The sequence below is a fragment of the Heterodontus francisci genome, chromosome 17, assembly GCF_036365525.1.
Source record: "Heterodontus francisci isolate sHetFra1 chromosome 17, sHetFra1.hap1, whole genome shotgun sequence".
In the NCBI taxonomy this organism is placed as follows: Eukaryota; Metazoa; Chordata; class Chondrichthyes; order Heterodontiformes; family Heterodontidae; genus Heterodontus; species Heterodontus francisci.
The window spans coordinates 47798674-47816725 of NC_090387.1; the positions used below are offsets into that span (position 1 = coordinate 47798674).

General features: G+C 43.3%; 1 protein-coding gene across 1 annotated transcript in view; it reads right to left on the bottom strand.

The window, feature by feature from the left end:
* abcc12 (ATP-binding cassette, sub-family C (CFTR/MRP), member 12) overlaps nucleotides 1-18052 on the bottom strand; it is a 114214-nt gene that overhangs the window by 15152 nt on the left and 81010 nt on the right. Inside the window, exons 21-23 of the mRNA XM_068049908.1 lie at nucleotides 12532-12758; nucleotides 8020-8157; nucleotides 7702-7888 (exon numbers count right to left, since the gene is read on the bottom strand). Of these exons, the coding sequence (XP_067906009.1) occupies nucleotides 7702-7888; nucleotides 8020-8157; nucleotides 12532-12758 (552 nt within the window). The remainder of the gene's footprint in view (nucleotides 1-7701; nucleotides 7889-8019; nucleotides 8158-12531; nucleotides 12759-18052) is intronic.

An 18052-nucleotide genomic window follows, 5' to 3' on the forward strand; every position in this document is an offset into this window, starting at 1 on the left:
GATCATCATGACTTTGCCCTTATTTAGGATCTGGAGTATCAGTGGAGGCCAGTTGTAGCCCCACCATGCAGTGCAGGAGAAGCAAATAGCCTGAACCCCCGAAATGTAATTTAAAACATTTGGCAAATTGGTACCCTTTCCAAGGACAGGTGGGCCTCAGAGCTTCTTACAGTCAAGAGGAGGTAAGTACTGAAAGTTTATCGACCTTTCTATTATAAGTGAGGCACCTTTCCACTAACTCTGGTGTGGTCAGCACTGGATAGTACCATTGGCATGATTCTAATGTAACCACGAGGACAATCATCCAGGAACTTGAAATAATTAAGGAATTTATAGTGTACCCGTTTTGAAGAATGGCTTTGCAGTTTTATGGGGATTTTTTGTTACCCTTGTTTGTTGTTTTGAATAATTAATTTACTCAAATGAAATTCTCAAGTTTGTTTCCTTGATAGATAAAGGGGACAGAACAACAGCAATCTAATTGAAGAATGCATCTTTATCATCATGTTAGTCATGGCATACGTATTTAAAATATGGGCCTTCCCATTATGGTGATGGTGTAATTTCCATGATACATAATAATGTACTGATTGAACCAAATAGTGATTCATTAATAAGGATAGAAATTTAGCACCAATGTGATCAGACTACTCATAATGCTAGTGTCCACATTTGCAAAGGCACTGATTTTTTAAAAATGCACAAAGGAGCAGTATAAATTGTCTTTAATGCTAAACTCACATTCATTTTACAAACTGACATTTTGTAACAAAGTGAGAAACTGCAATGAGATTGCTGTTTTGTTACTTCTCTGGAAATCTGGCAAAGGAAGAATTGTTTTATTACTGCCAACTCTCTCAAGCTAGTTCTCTAAGTTACAAACAGAATTACTTCCCAAAGCCTTTAAGATCAATAAAATCCATGGGCTACTGCATAAATATTGTACACAAAATCTTTCCCATTGCATAACAATGGAATAGTTGTGAAATCTGGTGCTATTTACTTGCAAGATATATCCCTGTTTTGGTCAAATCAGACTAGTTATATATTTGAGATATAGGGAGAAAAGTATTTACATAATGTCTTTCATGACCTCAGATGTTTCCTGCATTACACAGTGATTACACTTCAGAAGTACTTTATAGATGATAAAATACTTCTGAAGTAAGACATTGTTATAATGTAGGGAAATAGAGCAGTCAAATCCATGCGCAACAGATCTCTAAATATTCATGGACAACTTTTTTCGAGTTCAGTGGCTAGTGCGGACCCTTAACCACTGACTGCAAAAGCTGGGTCAATGTTACGTTACAATAATATCCATACAAGAAGTTAAAATATAGAATATGAAAAAGTATCGTTAATGCTGTTGATCGATTGAGTGAAATGATTTAACTCTATTAAAGACCCTCAGAGTCACAAGATTTTCTTATCTGAAAAGAATCTTATCTGTAAGTCTCTGCTCAGTTTCATTTTGGGCGTTGTCATGCAGGCCCCTCCACAGATTTTTAAACTGTTGTTGGAGTAAAGAAAGAACTTGTTTTTTTTAGAAAAAAACAGACCCTTGACTGGAAAGACATTTGCATTGTAACTAACCGTCCTTGGAAAAGACAAAGGGGCCAGTCCCTGCTCCAATTTAATCCACAATGAAGTTTTGATTACCAGACGTTGAAGGTGGAGAGGCTAGCATTCCAGGTTAACTGCTAAGATGGCCGAATACACAAGCAGATGTGGTCTGACCAGTTTACTCACATGACTAACTGGCTATTGGAGTTTTTTGAGTTTGAACTTGCCACAGAGAATTTGAACTCAGAAAGCTGTTTGCTCCTGGACTGAAAAAACCTCTCTCCTGTCTGCTCTCATCTCACTCTCACCAACTTCAGAAACCAGTAAAGAATTATGAACCCCAAGAGAGAAAGTCTCCTACAGTGAACAAGATTTAAGAAGAATACTGGGCCCCAACGAAAAGCAAGACTACCTGCAATCAACGACTCTACAGCAAACTCGAAGCACAGTAAAAAGCCCCTTATCAGAGATTGCCTCAAACCTCTCCACTATTTTTCTTCTGCTCTTTTCTGTCCCTATTTGCATGTGCGTAGCACGCATGCATGCTAGCATGGGGCGCGGTGTGTATCCGTAGGCGTTAACCGAATTTGAGTTTAAGTTTAATAAAATTTCACTTTTCTTCTTTAAACCTAAGAAAGCCTGTTTGTGCTCATTTCTTTGCCTTATAATTGGAAAGTGGTGAACAAGGATTCACCAAGGGCGAGCTCAAAACACAGTGTGTTTAAATTAAACCCTGTTACTATAAGACCCAGTGAAGGCTGAAAGACACCCTTAGACACCTTTCTCATCTGGTTGTAACAGAAATTTGGGTGCTAGCATCTGGAATTTTACCCAAGGACGAACGAGAGAAATTGGAAGTGGGAAGCCAAATTATTCCCAATCAAAAAAAGAGCAAGATTAATACAGGTTTTCTTGTGGTTGTGTGTGATTGAATACTAACATGTCTGCAACTAAAGCGTGTAGTTCTCCAAGTCAGGATGAAGTAACTTGGGATAAGTTAAAAGCACTGACTATGGAGGAGCTGAGAAAAATAGCTGAGCAGTGTGGGATCACTGTACATGGCAAGGCTAGGTAGTTTGAACTCCTAAGGCTAGTGGCCAACCGTTTTTCCCTCGAATCTAAAGAAGCAGAAGCAGTGTTAGAAGTAGACCCAGACAGGGTATTGTTAGCAAAGATACAATTGGAACAGAGGAAACTTGAATTTGAAGACAGGGAGAGAGAGAGAGAGACAGGAGAGGGAGAAAGAGAGAGCCTTCCAGAAGGAACGGGAAGAGAAAGAGAGAGCCTTCTAGAAGGAACGTGATGAAACAGAATGACAGGAGAAAGAAAGAAAGAGGCAGGAGAGAGGGAGAGAAAAAGAATATTCCAGAAAGAATATGAAGAAAGAGAGCTAAGGTGGCTTGAGTCAACTAGGGGGCAACAGAGCAACCCCAGTGAAAGCATGGCCAATCTAGAGGAGCAGAATTCAGGGCTGGGTACAAAATTGCTAAAACTCACTCAATTAATTCCAAAGGTCAACGAGGAAGACGTGGAAGAATTTTTTGTGTCTTTTGAGAAACTGGCAAGGCAGTTAAAATGGCCAGCTGAGACCTGGTCTCTTTTAATACAAAACAAACGAACTGGAAAAGCCCATGAGGTTTATTCCTTATTGCCAGATGAGAGTTCATCAAATTATGAACTGACCAAAAATGCTATCCTCGGGGCATATGAATTAGTACCCAAAGCCTGCTGCCAAAAGTTTGGAACCCTCAAAAATCAAGCCAATCAAACTTATCTGGAGTTTGAAAGAAGCAAGCAGCTAGCTTTTGACCGGTGGCTGAGGGCTTTAAGAGTACAGCTCAGATATGAGACGGTTAGAGGAATTTTAAAAAACTCTCCCATTCTCAATAAAGACCTATATAGAGGAGCAGGAGGTTCAGGGAGTCCAACAAGCGGCCGTTCTGGCCGATGAGTTTGCTTTAATTTATAAGTTGGTTTCCCAGGGAGAACCTTTCCTAATCACCCCCACAAATCCGAAAAGGGCAAAGGGTGGGAAGGTGATCTCCGCCCAGGCAGTCCTGGGAGAGAAAGGAAAGCAGGAGACACAGGGGGTCCTCCTCCAGCCAAAAAAGAAGGTGCTGTGAGCAAGAGTGAGACCTGGAGACCTGTGTCCTTCCATTGTAATAAAGCAGGGCATTTAAAAGCTGACTGCTGGAAACTAAAGGGGAAACCGGTAGGGTTAATCAGGGCACACGTGCTCAGAGACAGGGACATGATGCAAAGCACAGCAGAACAAGCTGTGGCTTTAACTGCAGTAAGAGGGCAACCCAGAAGCTTACTACAGCCAATGCAGGAAAAATGAATACGATTCTTAAAGGTTATCAGGGTTTTGTGTTTGAAGGGAAAGTAACCTCATACCTCTCGAGTGGGGCAAGCACGCCCACAGTGATTCTCAGGGACACAGGGGCCACTAGATTCCTTTTACTGGGAAAAGGTCTGACCTTTCCCCGAGAGAGTGCAGTGAACATCAGAATGATGGTGAATGGTATTGGAGGGCAGTGTATGCCTGTACCTGTACACCGGGTGCACCTGGAGTGCGACCTACATTTGGAACTGGTGACCGTAGGGTTTGTCCCTAGTTTGCCTGTGGATGGGGCTGACCTGCTCCTAGGTAATGATCTGGCGGGGGTGAAGGTGGTAGCCCCCCCAGTAGTGAAAGAAAGACTGCAGCAGGTCAGAGCGACAGGGCAGTGGCAGGAGATGGACCCCTGCAGAGTCCCTGAATGTGTAGTGGATAGTGATCAAACCAGCTCCCCCAGAGGAGACTGAATTAGTGCTGCAGGCAGATGACCAGGTCTGTCTGTCTTAGACTTTCTATGGAAAGTTCGGAGACCCAGGGAATGAAATAAATGGATTTTCCCTAGCTGAGGCTCAGTGAGCTGACCCAGTATTGTGAGTGTTAGCACAGGCTGCCCAGTCTGAAAGTGAAGCAGAGGGAGTCCTTGATTGCTCCTATTTAAAGAATAAGGTACTGATGAGGAAATGGAGTTCTCCTCACAGACCTGAGGGCAAGAAGAGGACAGTAGTTCACCAGTTAGTGGTGCCACACAGGTACCGGGGAGAAATATTAAGAAGGGCCCACGAGACTAAAGTGGCTGTACATGTTGGTATACGAAAGACCAAAGCCCACATAAGACAGCAGTTTGACTGGCCAAAACTCCATAAAGATGTGGTGGAGTACTGCAGGAGTTGCCACATGTGCCAGGTTGAGGGAAACACTATAATCTACAGTGAAACCTGCACCCCTAAGTCCTGTACCAGTATTTAGAGGACCCTTCAGCCGAGGGCTGGTGAACTGTAAGGGACCCCCACCTGGCAGGCACAGGCTGGCAAATGTTTGGAAAGAGAAGGGAAAAAGTGACCAAGCGGGCAGGTTAAAGGAAGTCCGGGAGGAATCCCGGATGAAAACCCCTACTGTCCAGTCAGCCAACCCCGAAAAATGTGAAATGTTAGACTCCACATCCTCCTATGTAAATGCAGACCCTAGAAGCACCACACCAGAGTTGCTAACAGCATTTACAGAAATCTACAGAGACAAAGAGAGACCTCTAGGGGGCACAGAAACCATGAGGGTGATGCCTCACCTAGTCGATGTGCCACAGGAGCGTGCAGTCAAGTCTGCACATATACCTGCAGGTAGGACAATGGGGAGATTGACAAAGATTCCCCCCCCCACAGTCAGAGGAAAAGGAAACCACCCATCCCCTGAAGCCAAAGCATTGAAAGAGAGTTCAGGATAGACCCGCCCACAACTAACTCTCCTGGAAAAAACATTACCTCAACAGGAACAAGACCTGAGGCAGTCATGACAATGGGCAAACTGAATAAAAGTTTCTCCAAAGAACCACATGGCTACTGGGATACCAAAAAAGGGGAAATTAAAGCAGCACTGGCAGCCAGAAAAGACAATTCTAATAGGCTTTAAGATTGATGAATGAATGGAAATTAATGAGAGAAATGAATGTTTTTCTTTCTGTATGTTATATTTCTCTCAAACCTTTTAATGAAATGCAAGTTTCTTTTCAAATCGCATTTGATTCCCTGGGGTGTCATGCAGGCCCCCACCTGCCAAGAATGAGACACATTAGTTTCACCACATGAACATTGATTTTTAAACTGTTACTGGAGTAAAGAACCTTTTTTTTTGGAAAAAAACCCACTGGACCCTTGATTGGAAAGATATTTGCATAGTAACAGATAGTACTTGGAAAGGACAAAGGGGCCACTCCCTGCTCCAATTTAATTCACAATGGACTTTCAAATACCAGACATTGAATGTGGAGAGGCTAGCATTCTAGGTTAACTGCGAAGATGAGTGAATACACAAACAGATGTGGTCAGACCAGTTTAGTCACATGACTAACTGGCTGTTGGAGTTTTTTGAATTTGAACTTACCACAGAGAATTTGAACTCAGAAAGCTGTTTGCTCCTGGATTGAATAGACCTCTCTCCTGTCTGCTCTCATCTTACTCTCACCAGCTTCGGAAACCAGTGAAGACATATGAACCCCAAGAGAGAAAAGTCTCCTACAGTGAACAAGGTTTAAGAAGAATACTGGGCCCCAACGAAAAGCAAGACCAAATACAATCAAGGACTCTACAGCGAGCTTGAAGCATAGTAAAAAGCCTCTCATCAGAGATTGCCTCAAACCTCTCCACTATTTTACTTCTGCCCTTTTCTATCTCTACTTGCATGTGCATATCGCGTATGCATACTAGCATGGGGCGCGGCGTGTATTCGTAGGCGTTAACAGAGTTAGAGTATAAGTTTAATAAAATTTCACTTTTCTTCTTTAAATCTAAGAAAGCCTGTTTATGCTCATTTCTTTGCCTTATAATTGGAAAGTGGTGAACAAGGATTCACGAAGGGGGAGCTCAAAATACAGTATGTTTCAATTAAACCCTGTTACAATAAGACCCGGTGATGGCTGAAAGAGACCCCTAGATTGTAACAACGTTCTTTCACATTTGGCTGTAAGGGTTCAGCAACACGTCAACTATGAATTTAAAAAGTTAGCTGGGCTGGCTGCCTTCTTTTTTATGAATGGGATATGAACTCTACACATTACTTCTCTGAGAATAGTATCGAAAGTAGACTGTTTGTAGTACCACACAGATTTATAAAACATTTTTCATACATTTGAGGTAGAATCTTTGGGCTGGACTTTACAGGCCCCCGAAATGAAGGGATGTGGTGGGGGGTTCTGGGGGGACGGGCGGAAAATGGCTCCGCAAGAGGCCCGCCATGGGCCTCGACGCCTGGAAGGCCCAGCCCTATATTTCCGACAGCGGCAAGGCATTGTGGCGGCTCCCCAGCCGCTCGGCGGTGGCAGCACAATTTAAATATGCAAATGTATGTAAAGTAATTAATTAAATACTTACCTGCTCCCACCATCGGTCCAGGTGCAAGGTGGCGGCGGCTGATACTCCCATGCCTTCAGATCTCCATTCAGAGATCCGAGGCAGAACACTGGTGGGGCAAGGGGACAGCGGGGTTAAACATTTTCAATTGATCTAGGAGGTGGTGGGAAAGTGTAAGGTTCATGGTTTACGAACTTTGGGGGGTGGAGGGAAGGTCGGGAGCACAAGGTAATTTGTTTTGGGGGGGAGAGGTCAAGTAATTTGATGGTCATTGGGGGCGTGGGGGAGAAGGTCAGGATAACTTTATTTAATTTTTTACACTCATGTTTCTTTAAAAATTTAAATGAAATTGAAGCCCTTTAAAAATGCGTCGGCACCTGCGCAGTGGCACCTGACGTCGTTGCTGTGGACAGACCACTCGCCCCTTTCACATCATCGTCGGTGGGGGTGGGGGGGGTAGCGGAGGTGGGAGGAGGCGTACGGTCTGCCCCGGGCATTCAAATGAGCCGCCCGCTGAATATTGCGGCGGCTCAGTGACTTTCCGGCCTGCGCAGGTGGACCACCAGCGGCGAGCTTGTAAAATGCAGCCCTTTACTGAATAGAAAAATATCAAACACATTGAAGTTGATTTTACTCAGGATTCTATTGAATCTGTTATCGCAGAAACAATTATGCTGTATTTCAGAAGATCAATATGGATAAGCAAAAAGAGAAAAATGGAATTAGTTTCCTCACCTGAATAGCATATGACAAAGCAAGACCCTTACTTGATACAGAAATCGAGTCAGGACTCAGGATGACAAAGAGAGCCACAGTAAGAGTTATGAGAGTTGTGAGCAGATCAATTCTCACAGCGAGCCATCGCATGGAACAGTTAAACAGTAAAAAATGGCTAGAATTCTTATCACTTAAGTCTTTAAATCTGTAAAAGAATAAACCACGCCATTTTGAAAAAAAACTACTTTAGATTGTAAATGGGACCATAGTAGTAGAAAATTGATCATCTTCATTGTAGTAAACATGATAACAGAGATATTAAAAAGCTTCACTCACCGCTCAATAAAATCGCCTGTTTTATTATAGGCTTGAATTGTGCTCATGCCTTGAATACTTGAGGTAATGTGAGAGAACCAGGGCGATCTGCTAACGTTTTCTATTCTCTTCAATTCTCTGATGCCGTTTCGAAAAATTCTGCACAGAAAACAGCATTTAGGGTTTCTTTTGTATAGATTTCTTCACTAACTTTAAATGACTTTAACTTTATTACTCCCCACAATAAGGACCAAGTGGACAGATAGACCTGTTCTGAGGCTTCTGTCCATGGAACCAGATACTAGACATTAACAGGAATAATTCTAGGAATGGAAATTTGTGTACTTTCAGGGCATGGCTTCAAAGTCTGGGTGCTTAGAAAGCTGAAGATCTCATCTGGTGGTAGTTGGGTCTCCAGTGAACAAATGCATTTAACATTGCACCACAAGGAAGCATACTGATCCAAAAGCCACCAGGGGTTAAGCACACTCTTGCTCCTCTCAAAACATGTATGGTGAATCAGGCAAGACTTTTGAGATCTGCACTGTGGTGCATGCAGGTACTGATGCACATTTTGGCTTTCGCATCCTGCTCGCTGCTATTTTCTTTAAAAAAAAAGGCACACAATGTAGAGAACCCAAAATTGGCATGATCACAAGCTAACCTGAAGGTGCTCAACTTGAACTTAGTTTGGCTCACATCTGTAGTGACGTGCTCTCTGATTTCCCTTCTAAATTTCCAAAAGTAAATGTCATGTGTTGGCTCAGAACCTCCATCACCAGGATTTCACAGAACTGTAGGGAGAGCTCCAGCCTAGCACAGCATGAATCTCAAGTAGTTTACTGGGTTCTCTCATCTAGTTTGTAGTTGATACAAAACTTGGCAAAGTTATAGATAGTGATAAGGATAGTTATAGGCTACAGGATGACATAGACAGGAAGGCGAACTGGGTAGAATGACAGATGGAGTTCAATGCAGAGAAGTAGGAAGTGATGCACTTTGGGAGCACCAATATGAAAGACAGCATACTATGAGTGGCACAATTCTGCAAAGTTAGATGAGCAGAGACCTTGATGCCCATATACACAAATCATAAATGTGGCAGGGCAAGTTGATAAGGTTGTTTTCAAAATATATGGGTTAGTTGGGTTTATTAATAGCTAAATGGAATGTAAAAGCAAAGAGAACATGCTAGAACTTTATAAATCACTGGTTAGGGCTGAGCTGGAGTATTGTGGACAATTCTGGGAACCACACTTCAGGAAAGGTATCAAGACTTTTAAAAAAAGTACAGAGGAGATTTACCAGGCTGTTACAAAGGTTACCCAGGACTTCTGAGGAGAGGTTGGAAAAGTTATGACTGTTCTCCTTGGGACAGAGAAGGCTAAAAGGTAGCATAATTGAGGTTTTCCAGATGATGAGAGGTTTTTAGAGTAGATAGAGAAAAACTATTCCCTCTGGCGTGTAAGTCGATAACTAGAGGTCCATTCAAATTCATTGGTAAAAAGGTAGAGATGTTGTCGGGATCTGGAATACGCTACCTGCAAAGCTGATGCAACTGATTCCATAAATAATTTAAAAAGGGAGTTTGACAGGTACATGAGACTGAGAAACTTGCAGGGTTATGGACAAAAATAGGATAGGGGACTAAACATGACCTCTCCTTTCAAAGAGGTAGCATAGGCAAGTGGGATTGGATGTAAGAGTCCATACTTTCAGATAAAGACAGAAAGTGCTGGAAATACTCAGCAGGTCAGGCAGCATCTGTGGAGAGAGAAGCAGAGTTAATGTTTCAGGTCTGCGACCTTTCAAAAGGTCACCGACCTGAAACATTAACTCTGCTTCTCTCTTTCCTGAATGGAGGGATGTGACTAGTGGTGTTCCGCAGGGATCAGTGCTGGGACCTTTGCTCTTTGTAGTATATATAAATGATTTGGAGGAAAATGTAGCTGGTCTGATTAGTAAGTTTGCGGACGACACAAAGGTTGGTGGAGTTGCGGATAATGATGAGGATTGTCAAAGGATACAGCAGGATATAGATCGGTTGGAGACTTGGGCGGAGAAATGGCAGATGGAGTTTAATCCGGACAAATGTGAGGTAATGCATTTTGGAAGGTCTAATGCAGGTGGGAGGTATACAGTAAATGGCAGAATCCTTAGGAATATTGACAGGCAGAGAGATCTGGGCGTACAGGTCCACAGGTCACTGAAAGTGGCAACGCAGGTGGATAAGGTAGTCAAGAAGGCATACGGCATGCTTGCCTTCATCAGTCGGGGCATAGAGTATAAAAATTGGCAAGTCATGTTGCAGCTGTACAGACCCTTAGTTAGGCCACACTTAGAATATTGCGTGCAATTCTGGTCGCCACACTACCAGAAGGACGTGGAGGCTTTGGAGAGGGTACAGAGGAGGTTTACCAGGATGTTGCCTGGTCTGGAGGACATTAGCCATGAAGAGAGGTTGGAAAAACTCGGATTGTTTTCACTGGAACGACGGAGGTGGAGGGGCGACATGATGGAGGTTTACAAAGTTATGAGCGGCATGGTCAGAGTGGATAGTCAGAAGCTTTTTCCCAGGGTGGAAGAGTCAGTTACTAGGAGACATAGGTTTAAGGTGCGAGGGGCAAAGTTTAGAGGGGATGTGCAAGGCAAGTTTTTTACACAGAGGGTGGTGAGTGCCTGGAACTTGCTGCCAGGGGAGGTGGTGGAAGCAGATACGATAGCGACGTTTAAGAGACATCTTGACAAATATATGAATAGGAAGGGAATAGAGGGATATGGGCCCCGAAAGTGCAGAAGGTGTTAGTTTCGGCAGGCATCAAGATCGGCACAGGCTTGGAGGGCCGATGTGCTGTACTGTTCTTTGTTCTTTGTTCTTTATTTCAGATTTCCAGCATCTGCAGTATTTTGCTTTTATTAAGCCAGTGACTCATTCTGGGCAGAAGCCAGAAGGGCGCTTTCTCTCTCTCTTCCTCTCTTTCTCTCTCTCCAGAAGGCCTGATATTCTTGAATGCATTCAGCTTATGAGTAGTTTCTTTGTTTGCTGTCCGTGGGTGAAATTTTATGCTCTTCCCGCAATGGGTTTGCAGGTAGGGGTGGGAAGGCCTGTGAATGGCCTTCCTGCCCCGCCACCAATTGAGGCCCTTAACTGGGCAATTAATGCCCAATTAAGGGCCTCATCCCACTGCAATTAGCCGTACAGCGGACGGCCCTGTCACCGCACGGGAAGCACGGTACGAAAAAGTAATGTGACCAATATATTTGTATTTTTCTGCTCCCCAGCTGCGGGGGAGTAGGGGGGGGGCATCCCTCGTTAACAGGCACTTCATGCCTGAAGGAGGGACCCAGCATCGGAAAAGGGGTGCCTGCCCCCCCACCACCCTTGCTGCCGACCTGCCCACACCCCCGTCCCCCGTGACCCCTCAGCCCAGACCTACCTGTGGCCTGGGTCCAACACCACTCCTGGGCCTCGGTGAGGTGCTCCACTGGCAGTCGCCACCACCGCCACTGTTCAGTGCAAGACCTGCCAGTCTCTAATTCACCGGCAGCTCTCTGGGGGCAGAACTTCCATCGTCGGGGTCCTTGATCCCGTGGAAGGCCCACTGCTGTCCACTAAAGTGCCTAATTGGCATTAGATTTGGTGGGCCTTCCACAGAAGAGGCGATGCGGGGTTCTCGGCGTCACTTTTTCCAGACGTCGAAACCCCGGTCGCCAGGATAAAATTCCAGCCCATGTCTCGAGGCATATAACATAGATGACAAAATGTAGCACCTCAGCATTCTTTTCCTAAGATTCAGGTTTCGTTTATTTGATTTTAACACATCCTTCATTCTGACAAAGCTGGTCTTGGCTATCTCAATTCTCCTTTGGATCTCACAATAACATCTCCCATTGCTTCTGACAATCTGCCCAAGGTATGTGAACCTTTTCACTTGTTCCAGGACTTGTCCATTTATTTCAATTTTCACTTCCACTAAATTAATTCAAGTGTTCAAATAGCTTAAGCAGAAGATGACTAATAATGAAGCATGTAATGTGACATAAAAACAGAAAATCCTAGAAAAAGAAAGTCTGTCAGTACCTGAAAGGAGAAAAAAATGACTTAACCTTTCAAGTGTAGGGCAGACCAGGAGGCGCCCTTTTAATTGCCCGCCTCCAGGAGGATCTCCCAGGCGCGACCTAGTGCGGGGTTGGGACCTGGAAATGGTCCCAACCCGCAATTATTTTTAAAGGGCACAAGATTCCACCCGTTGAATTTTAAACTTACTATCCAGAACTTTTCAAATGTTTTCAATGGGGTATATTTTATGATTTTATGATCCTAGCACAGAGCTTCACCTGCCAAGATTGTATGTTTGGAATTCCAACATAGAACTAAAGTCAATTTCCTATACACTAGCAAAAATCCCTGAATCCTATGTAATAAGAATTGAATTGAATTTATGCCAAGGCTGTAAATCAGTAGCTTTGTCATTTTGAATTCTCTTTACATTATTAATTGCATTAAAAACATTTAATAAACATCGAACTAACCTGAAAATGATCATGAAAAATATAGCCATGATAGCCACTGCAATGAGAAGGTATGGAAACACTGCTGCCAAGATTGTTATTGTGAACAGTATCATAAATGCCTGTTGCAGAAAAATTTCAGCATGAAAAGGTAGCCTCACATCTATTTCATCCATATCCCTGGAAAAACGGTTGATTATCCTTCCAGTTGGTGTGGTGTCAAAGAACATCATTGGAGAGTGTAAAATCTTTTTGTAAAAAAAAAACAAATTAAATGTCATTCCCAAATTAGAAGTGATTATTACCAAGGTGAATATAAAGTGAGGCTTATATTAATCCTTTTCAGTAACTCTTGCAAGTTTATTTTTTATTATAAACACATTTTAACTGCCTATTCACTAAAAACACTCATGTAACTTACAATGTGCACATCAGCAGCCCCAACCTCAGTGGTGAGTGTGCGGATGCAGGTTGGAGAGAGAGAGGGCACCTTAAGATATACCTCATACTAGAGGACAGTAAAATATACTATGGCAATGACAGAAGAGACGCTAGGAGACTTAAAAGTTGCCAACTGCTTTTTCAGTGCAATAAGAACATATTGGGGAAGAGGTTCTAATAAGCTCGCTGACAAGAATCAAGACAATAAAACTTCTTTGTATCAGAGGCATCCACATCTTAGGCTGTAGTCACAAATTAGTGATATCACCTTGGGAGGCGGTAACTGTCCTACCTTGATTGAGGTAAGAGATGAAGAAAGTAAAGCCTATCTCGGGTATAAAATTAAAACCCGACCCGGGCCCGACCCGATCACAGCCAACCCGAATCTTTCATCCGTTCCAGCAGCAGGCTATTCCTGCAGATGGAGTGTGGGGATTCATGGGTAAGCCTGATCCCGTGACTTCCTGGAAGCAGCACTGTCCAGCCCGACCCGACCCGGGCCTGAATGCTGGACTCGAAATATAGACCCAACCTGAACCCGACACATGTAGTCGGGTCCAGTCGGGTTTGGGTCAGGCAGCCAGACTTCAGAAGAAAGCATCTTGAAGCTTTGAATTACAACTTGTTGAATGAAGATCTTTCACAAAGTATATCTAACCTACCAGACTTTTCAAAAATGGAAAATCTATCGAAGGTCACCTATTACTGATGTGGAAAAGAGGGAGCAGTCTATCTGCCCTGCACCCCCACTTCTGCCAAGTTTTGGTAATGCATTAAAATAAAATCATTATATACAGGGTTAAGAGGAGGAGTCTCTGTAAATAGAAGAGAAGTATTGCCCTTAATACAAAGATTTATATGTTACTAGTGGGAAATACTCAGGCAAAAAGGCACTGATGCACAATGTGAATCAGAAAAAGGATGGTGTTTTATAATTCAGGAAGGAAGCAATTTGGGACAGAGGAGTTTAAAAAGAGTGTGGGAACCACCGGCAGAGACATAGCAGCAGAGCGATCTCCACATCTTCCAATAGCACAGCATGCATCAGAAAGAAAAATCGAGGTGTGATATCACAAGGATGCAGGTAGGTGATTTGTTGGATGAGACTTTGGAGCTACAGACAGCACGAGAACAGCGAGGCACATGGAGCTAGCTGGTGAGTATCTGGTGGGTATTTTCTTACTTTCTTATTTTCTTTTTTCTGCTGATTCTTATTTTTTCTCTAACATTTAAGCCTAGCTACTAAGTAGAAGCTAAAATACCAGTCATCGGTAGGTGGTTACTCATTTCTTCGTTCTATTTATAACCATTTTTTTGTGTTTATTTAACTTCCAATTTTAGCGCAGTAAATAAATAATTCGAGGCATGACAGTGCTGCTCATACCTGTTAATTGTACATCCTGTGCCATGTGGGGATTCCAGGACCCTACCCATGTCCTGGACAGCTACATGTGCAGAAAGTGCCACCCAATGCTGAATCTTGGAACTCGAGGAGCAGTGGTGTCACTGAGGTGTATTTGCGAGGATGAGAGATACGTGGATAGCATGTTTCGGAAGGTGGTCACTCCGCAGCTTAACAGAGAGCAGGTAGAGAAGGACTGGGTGGCTGCTAGGCTGCCAGATGGACAAGGCAGGTAGTGCAGGAGTTCCTGGAGGGCATTCCACTTTCTAACCACTATTCAGTTCTGAGTACCGATAGGAGAGAGAGTTCCTCTGGAGAGTGCAGCGAGACTCATGACCAGAGCACCATGGGTGGCTCAGCTGTGCAGGGAGGGAGGAGAAAAGACAGAAGAGCATTAGTGGTAGGGGATTCTTTAGTTAGGGGAATAGACAGGCATTTCTGTGGTCGCAGATGTGATTCCAGGATGATATGTTGCCTCCCTGGTGCAAGGGTAGTGGATATCACCGAGCGGCTACAGAGCATTCTGGAGTGCACAGCCAGAGGTCATGGTCCACATTGGTACCAATGATATAGGGAGAAAAAGGGATGATGTCCTGCCAGCTGTGTTTAGGGAGTTAGGAAAGAGATTATCAAGCAGGACCTCAAAGGTAATAATCTCCATATTACTCCCAAGGCCACGTGCTAGTCTGTATAGAAATAGGAGAATACACCAGATGAATGTGGGGCTGGAGCAATGGTGCAGGAGGGAGGGCTTCAGATTTCTGGGGAAGGTGGGACCTGTACAAGCCTTCACCTGATGATCTTCACCTGAACAGGATCAAAATGAATACCCTTGCTAGTGCTGTTGGGGATGGTTTAAACTAGATTGGCAGGGGGATGGGAATCTGAGGGCAGTTTCAGATAGGACAAATTCAGAGTAGGGAACAGGAGGCAGAAAATTAGTGAGTGACTCTGAAAGACAGAAGAAGCAAAGGTTAAAAAGTGTACAGCACAGGAATTTGGCAGTGTTAGAAGGTATTTATTTAAATGCAAGCAGTATAGTAAATAAAGCCGATGAGCTGAGGGCACAGATAGACACATGGCAACATGATATCATTGCTAGAACGGAAACTTGGCTTAAAGAGGGGCAAAAATAGCAGCTCAACATCCCTGGATATAGAGTTTTCAGGCAGGATGGAGAGGGGGATAAAAAAGGCGGGGGTGTAGCATTATTGATTAAAGAATCAAGTACAGCTGTGAGGAGGGATGATCTGCAAAATGAATCATCAATGAGGCCATATGGGTTGAGCTCAGAAATAAAAAAGGGCAGCCACACTACTAAGAGTGTACTATAGACCCCCAAACTGAGAGAGGGAGATAGGAGAACAAAAATGTAGGCACATTTCTGAGTGCAAAAACTATAGGACAATAATAGTTGTGGATTTCAACTACCCTAATATCAACTGGATAAAAACAGTGTGAAGGGCACAGAGGACACAAAATTCTTGAACTGCATTCAAGAGTACAAGAACTTTTTTAGCCAGCACGTAACAAGCCCAATGAGAAGGGATGCAATTCTAGATTTAGTCTTAGGAAATGAAGCTGGGCAAGTGGATGAAGTAGCAGTGGGTGACCATTTTGGAGATAGTGACCATAATACAGTTAGATTTAGCATTATAATGGAAAAGGAGAAAGATAGAACAGGAGTAAAAGTTCTAAATTGGGGAAAGCAAATTTTACAAAACTGAGAGGTGATCTGGCAAAAGTGGACGGGATACAGTTACTTGAAAGAAAATCAGTCGCAAACCAGTGGGAGGCGTTCAAAAACAAGATTCTATGGGCACAGTGTAGACATATCCCCACAAAGAAAAAGGGTGGTACTGCCAAATCTAGATGTTTATCTAGAAGCATAGAAGGTAAGATAAAGCAGAAAAAGAATGCTTACAAAAGTCACGAAAAACATAATAGTTCAGAAAGCCTAGACGAGTGTAGAAAATGCAGTGGTGAAGTAAAAAAGGAAATTAAGAAAGCAAAGAGAGAACATGAAAAAATAGGGGCAGATAAAATCAAGGAAAACCCAAAGATATTTTATCAGTACATTAAGAGCAAGAGGATAATTAAGGGAAGGGTAGGCCCATCAGAGATGTACAAGGTAACTTCTGCACAGATGCAGAAGATGTGGGCAGTGTTCTTAATGAGTACTTTGTCTCTGTCTTCACAAAGGAGAGGGATGATGCAGGCATTGTACTTAAAGAGGAGGAGTGTGAAATATTTGATACGAGAAGCATAATGAGAGAGGAAGTACTAGAGGGTCTGATATCTTGAAAGTGGATAAATTGCTGGGGCCAGATGGATTGCATCCCAGGTTATTAAAAGAAGCCAGGGAGAAATAGCGGATGCTCTGAGGATTATCTTTAAATCCTCACTGGATACAGGCGGATACCAGAGGATTGGAGATCTGCGAATATTATACCATTGTTTAAAAAGGGTGCGAGGGATAGGCCAAATAATTATAGGCCAGTCACTCTGACCTCAGTGGTGGGCAAATTATTCAAAGCAATTTTGAGAGATAAGATAAACTGTCAATTAGAAAGGCGCAGATTAATTAGGGATAGTCAGCATGGATTTGTTAAGGGTAGGTTGTGTCTTACCAATTTAATTGAACTTCTTGATGAAGTAACAAGGAGGATTGAAGAGGGTAGTGCAGTGGATGTGGTCTACATGGATTCTAGTAAGGCATTTGATGAGGTCCCACATGGCAGACTGGTTAGAAAAGTAAAATCCCATGGGATACAGGGGAATGTAATGAGTTGGATCCAAAATTGGCTCAGGGACAGGAAACAAAGGGTAATGGTCGATGGATGTTTTTGTGAATGGAAAGCGGTTTCCAGTGATGTTCCACATAGCTCAGTGTTGGGTCCCTTGTTGTTTGTGGTATATATTAATGATTTGGACTTAAATGTGGGAGGCATGATTGGGAAATTTGCAGATGTCACAAAAATTGGCCGTGTAATTGATAGTGAAGAGGATAGCTGTCGACTCCAGAATGATATCAATGGCTTGGTTGAGTGGGCGGAAAAGTGGCAAATGGAATTCAATCCAGATAAGTGTGAGGTAATGCAGTTGGGGAGGGCAAATAAAGAGAGGGAATACACAATAAATGGGAGAATATTGAGTGGGATAGAAGAAGTGAGAGACCTTGGAGTGTATGTCCACAGGTCCCTGAAGGTGGCAGGAGAGGTAGATAAAGTGGTGAAGAAGGCATGTGGAATGCTTCACTTTATTGGCCGAGGTATAGAATACAAAAGCAGGGATGTAATGCTGGAACTGTATAAAATGCTGCTTAGGTCACAGTTGGAGTATTCTGTACAGTTCCGGTCACCACATTACAGGAAGGGCATAATCGCTCTGGAGAGAGTACAGAGGAGATTTACAAGAATGTTGCTAGGGCTCGAAAATTGCAGCTATGAGGAAAGAATGTATAGGCTAGGATTGTTTTCTTTAGAACAGAGGAGGCTGAGGGATGACTTAATTGAGGTGTACAAAATTATGAGGGGCCTAGATAGAGTAGACAGGAAGGACCTGTTTCCCCAAGCAGAGAGGTCAATTACCAGGGGGCACAGATTTAAAGTGATTTGTAGAAGGATTAGAGGGAACATGAGGAAAAACTTCTTTCACCCAGAGGGTGGTGGGTGTCTGGAATTCGCTGCCTGGATTGGT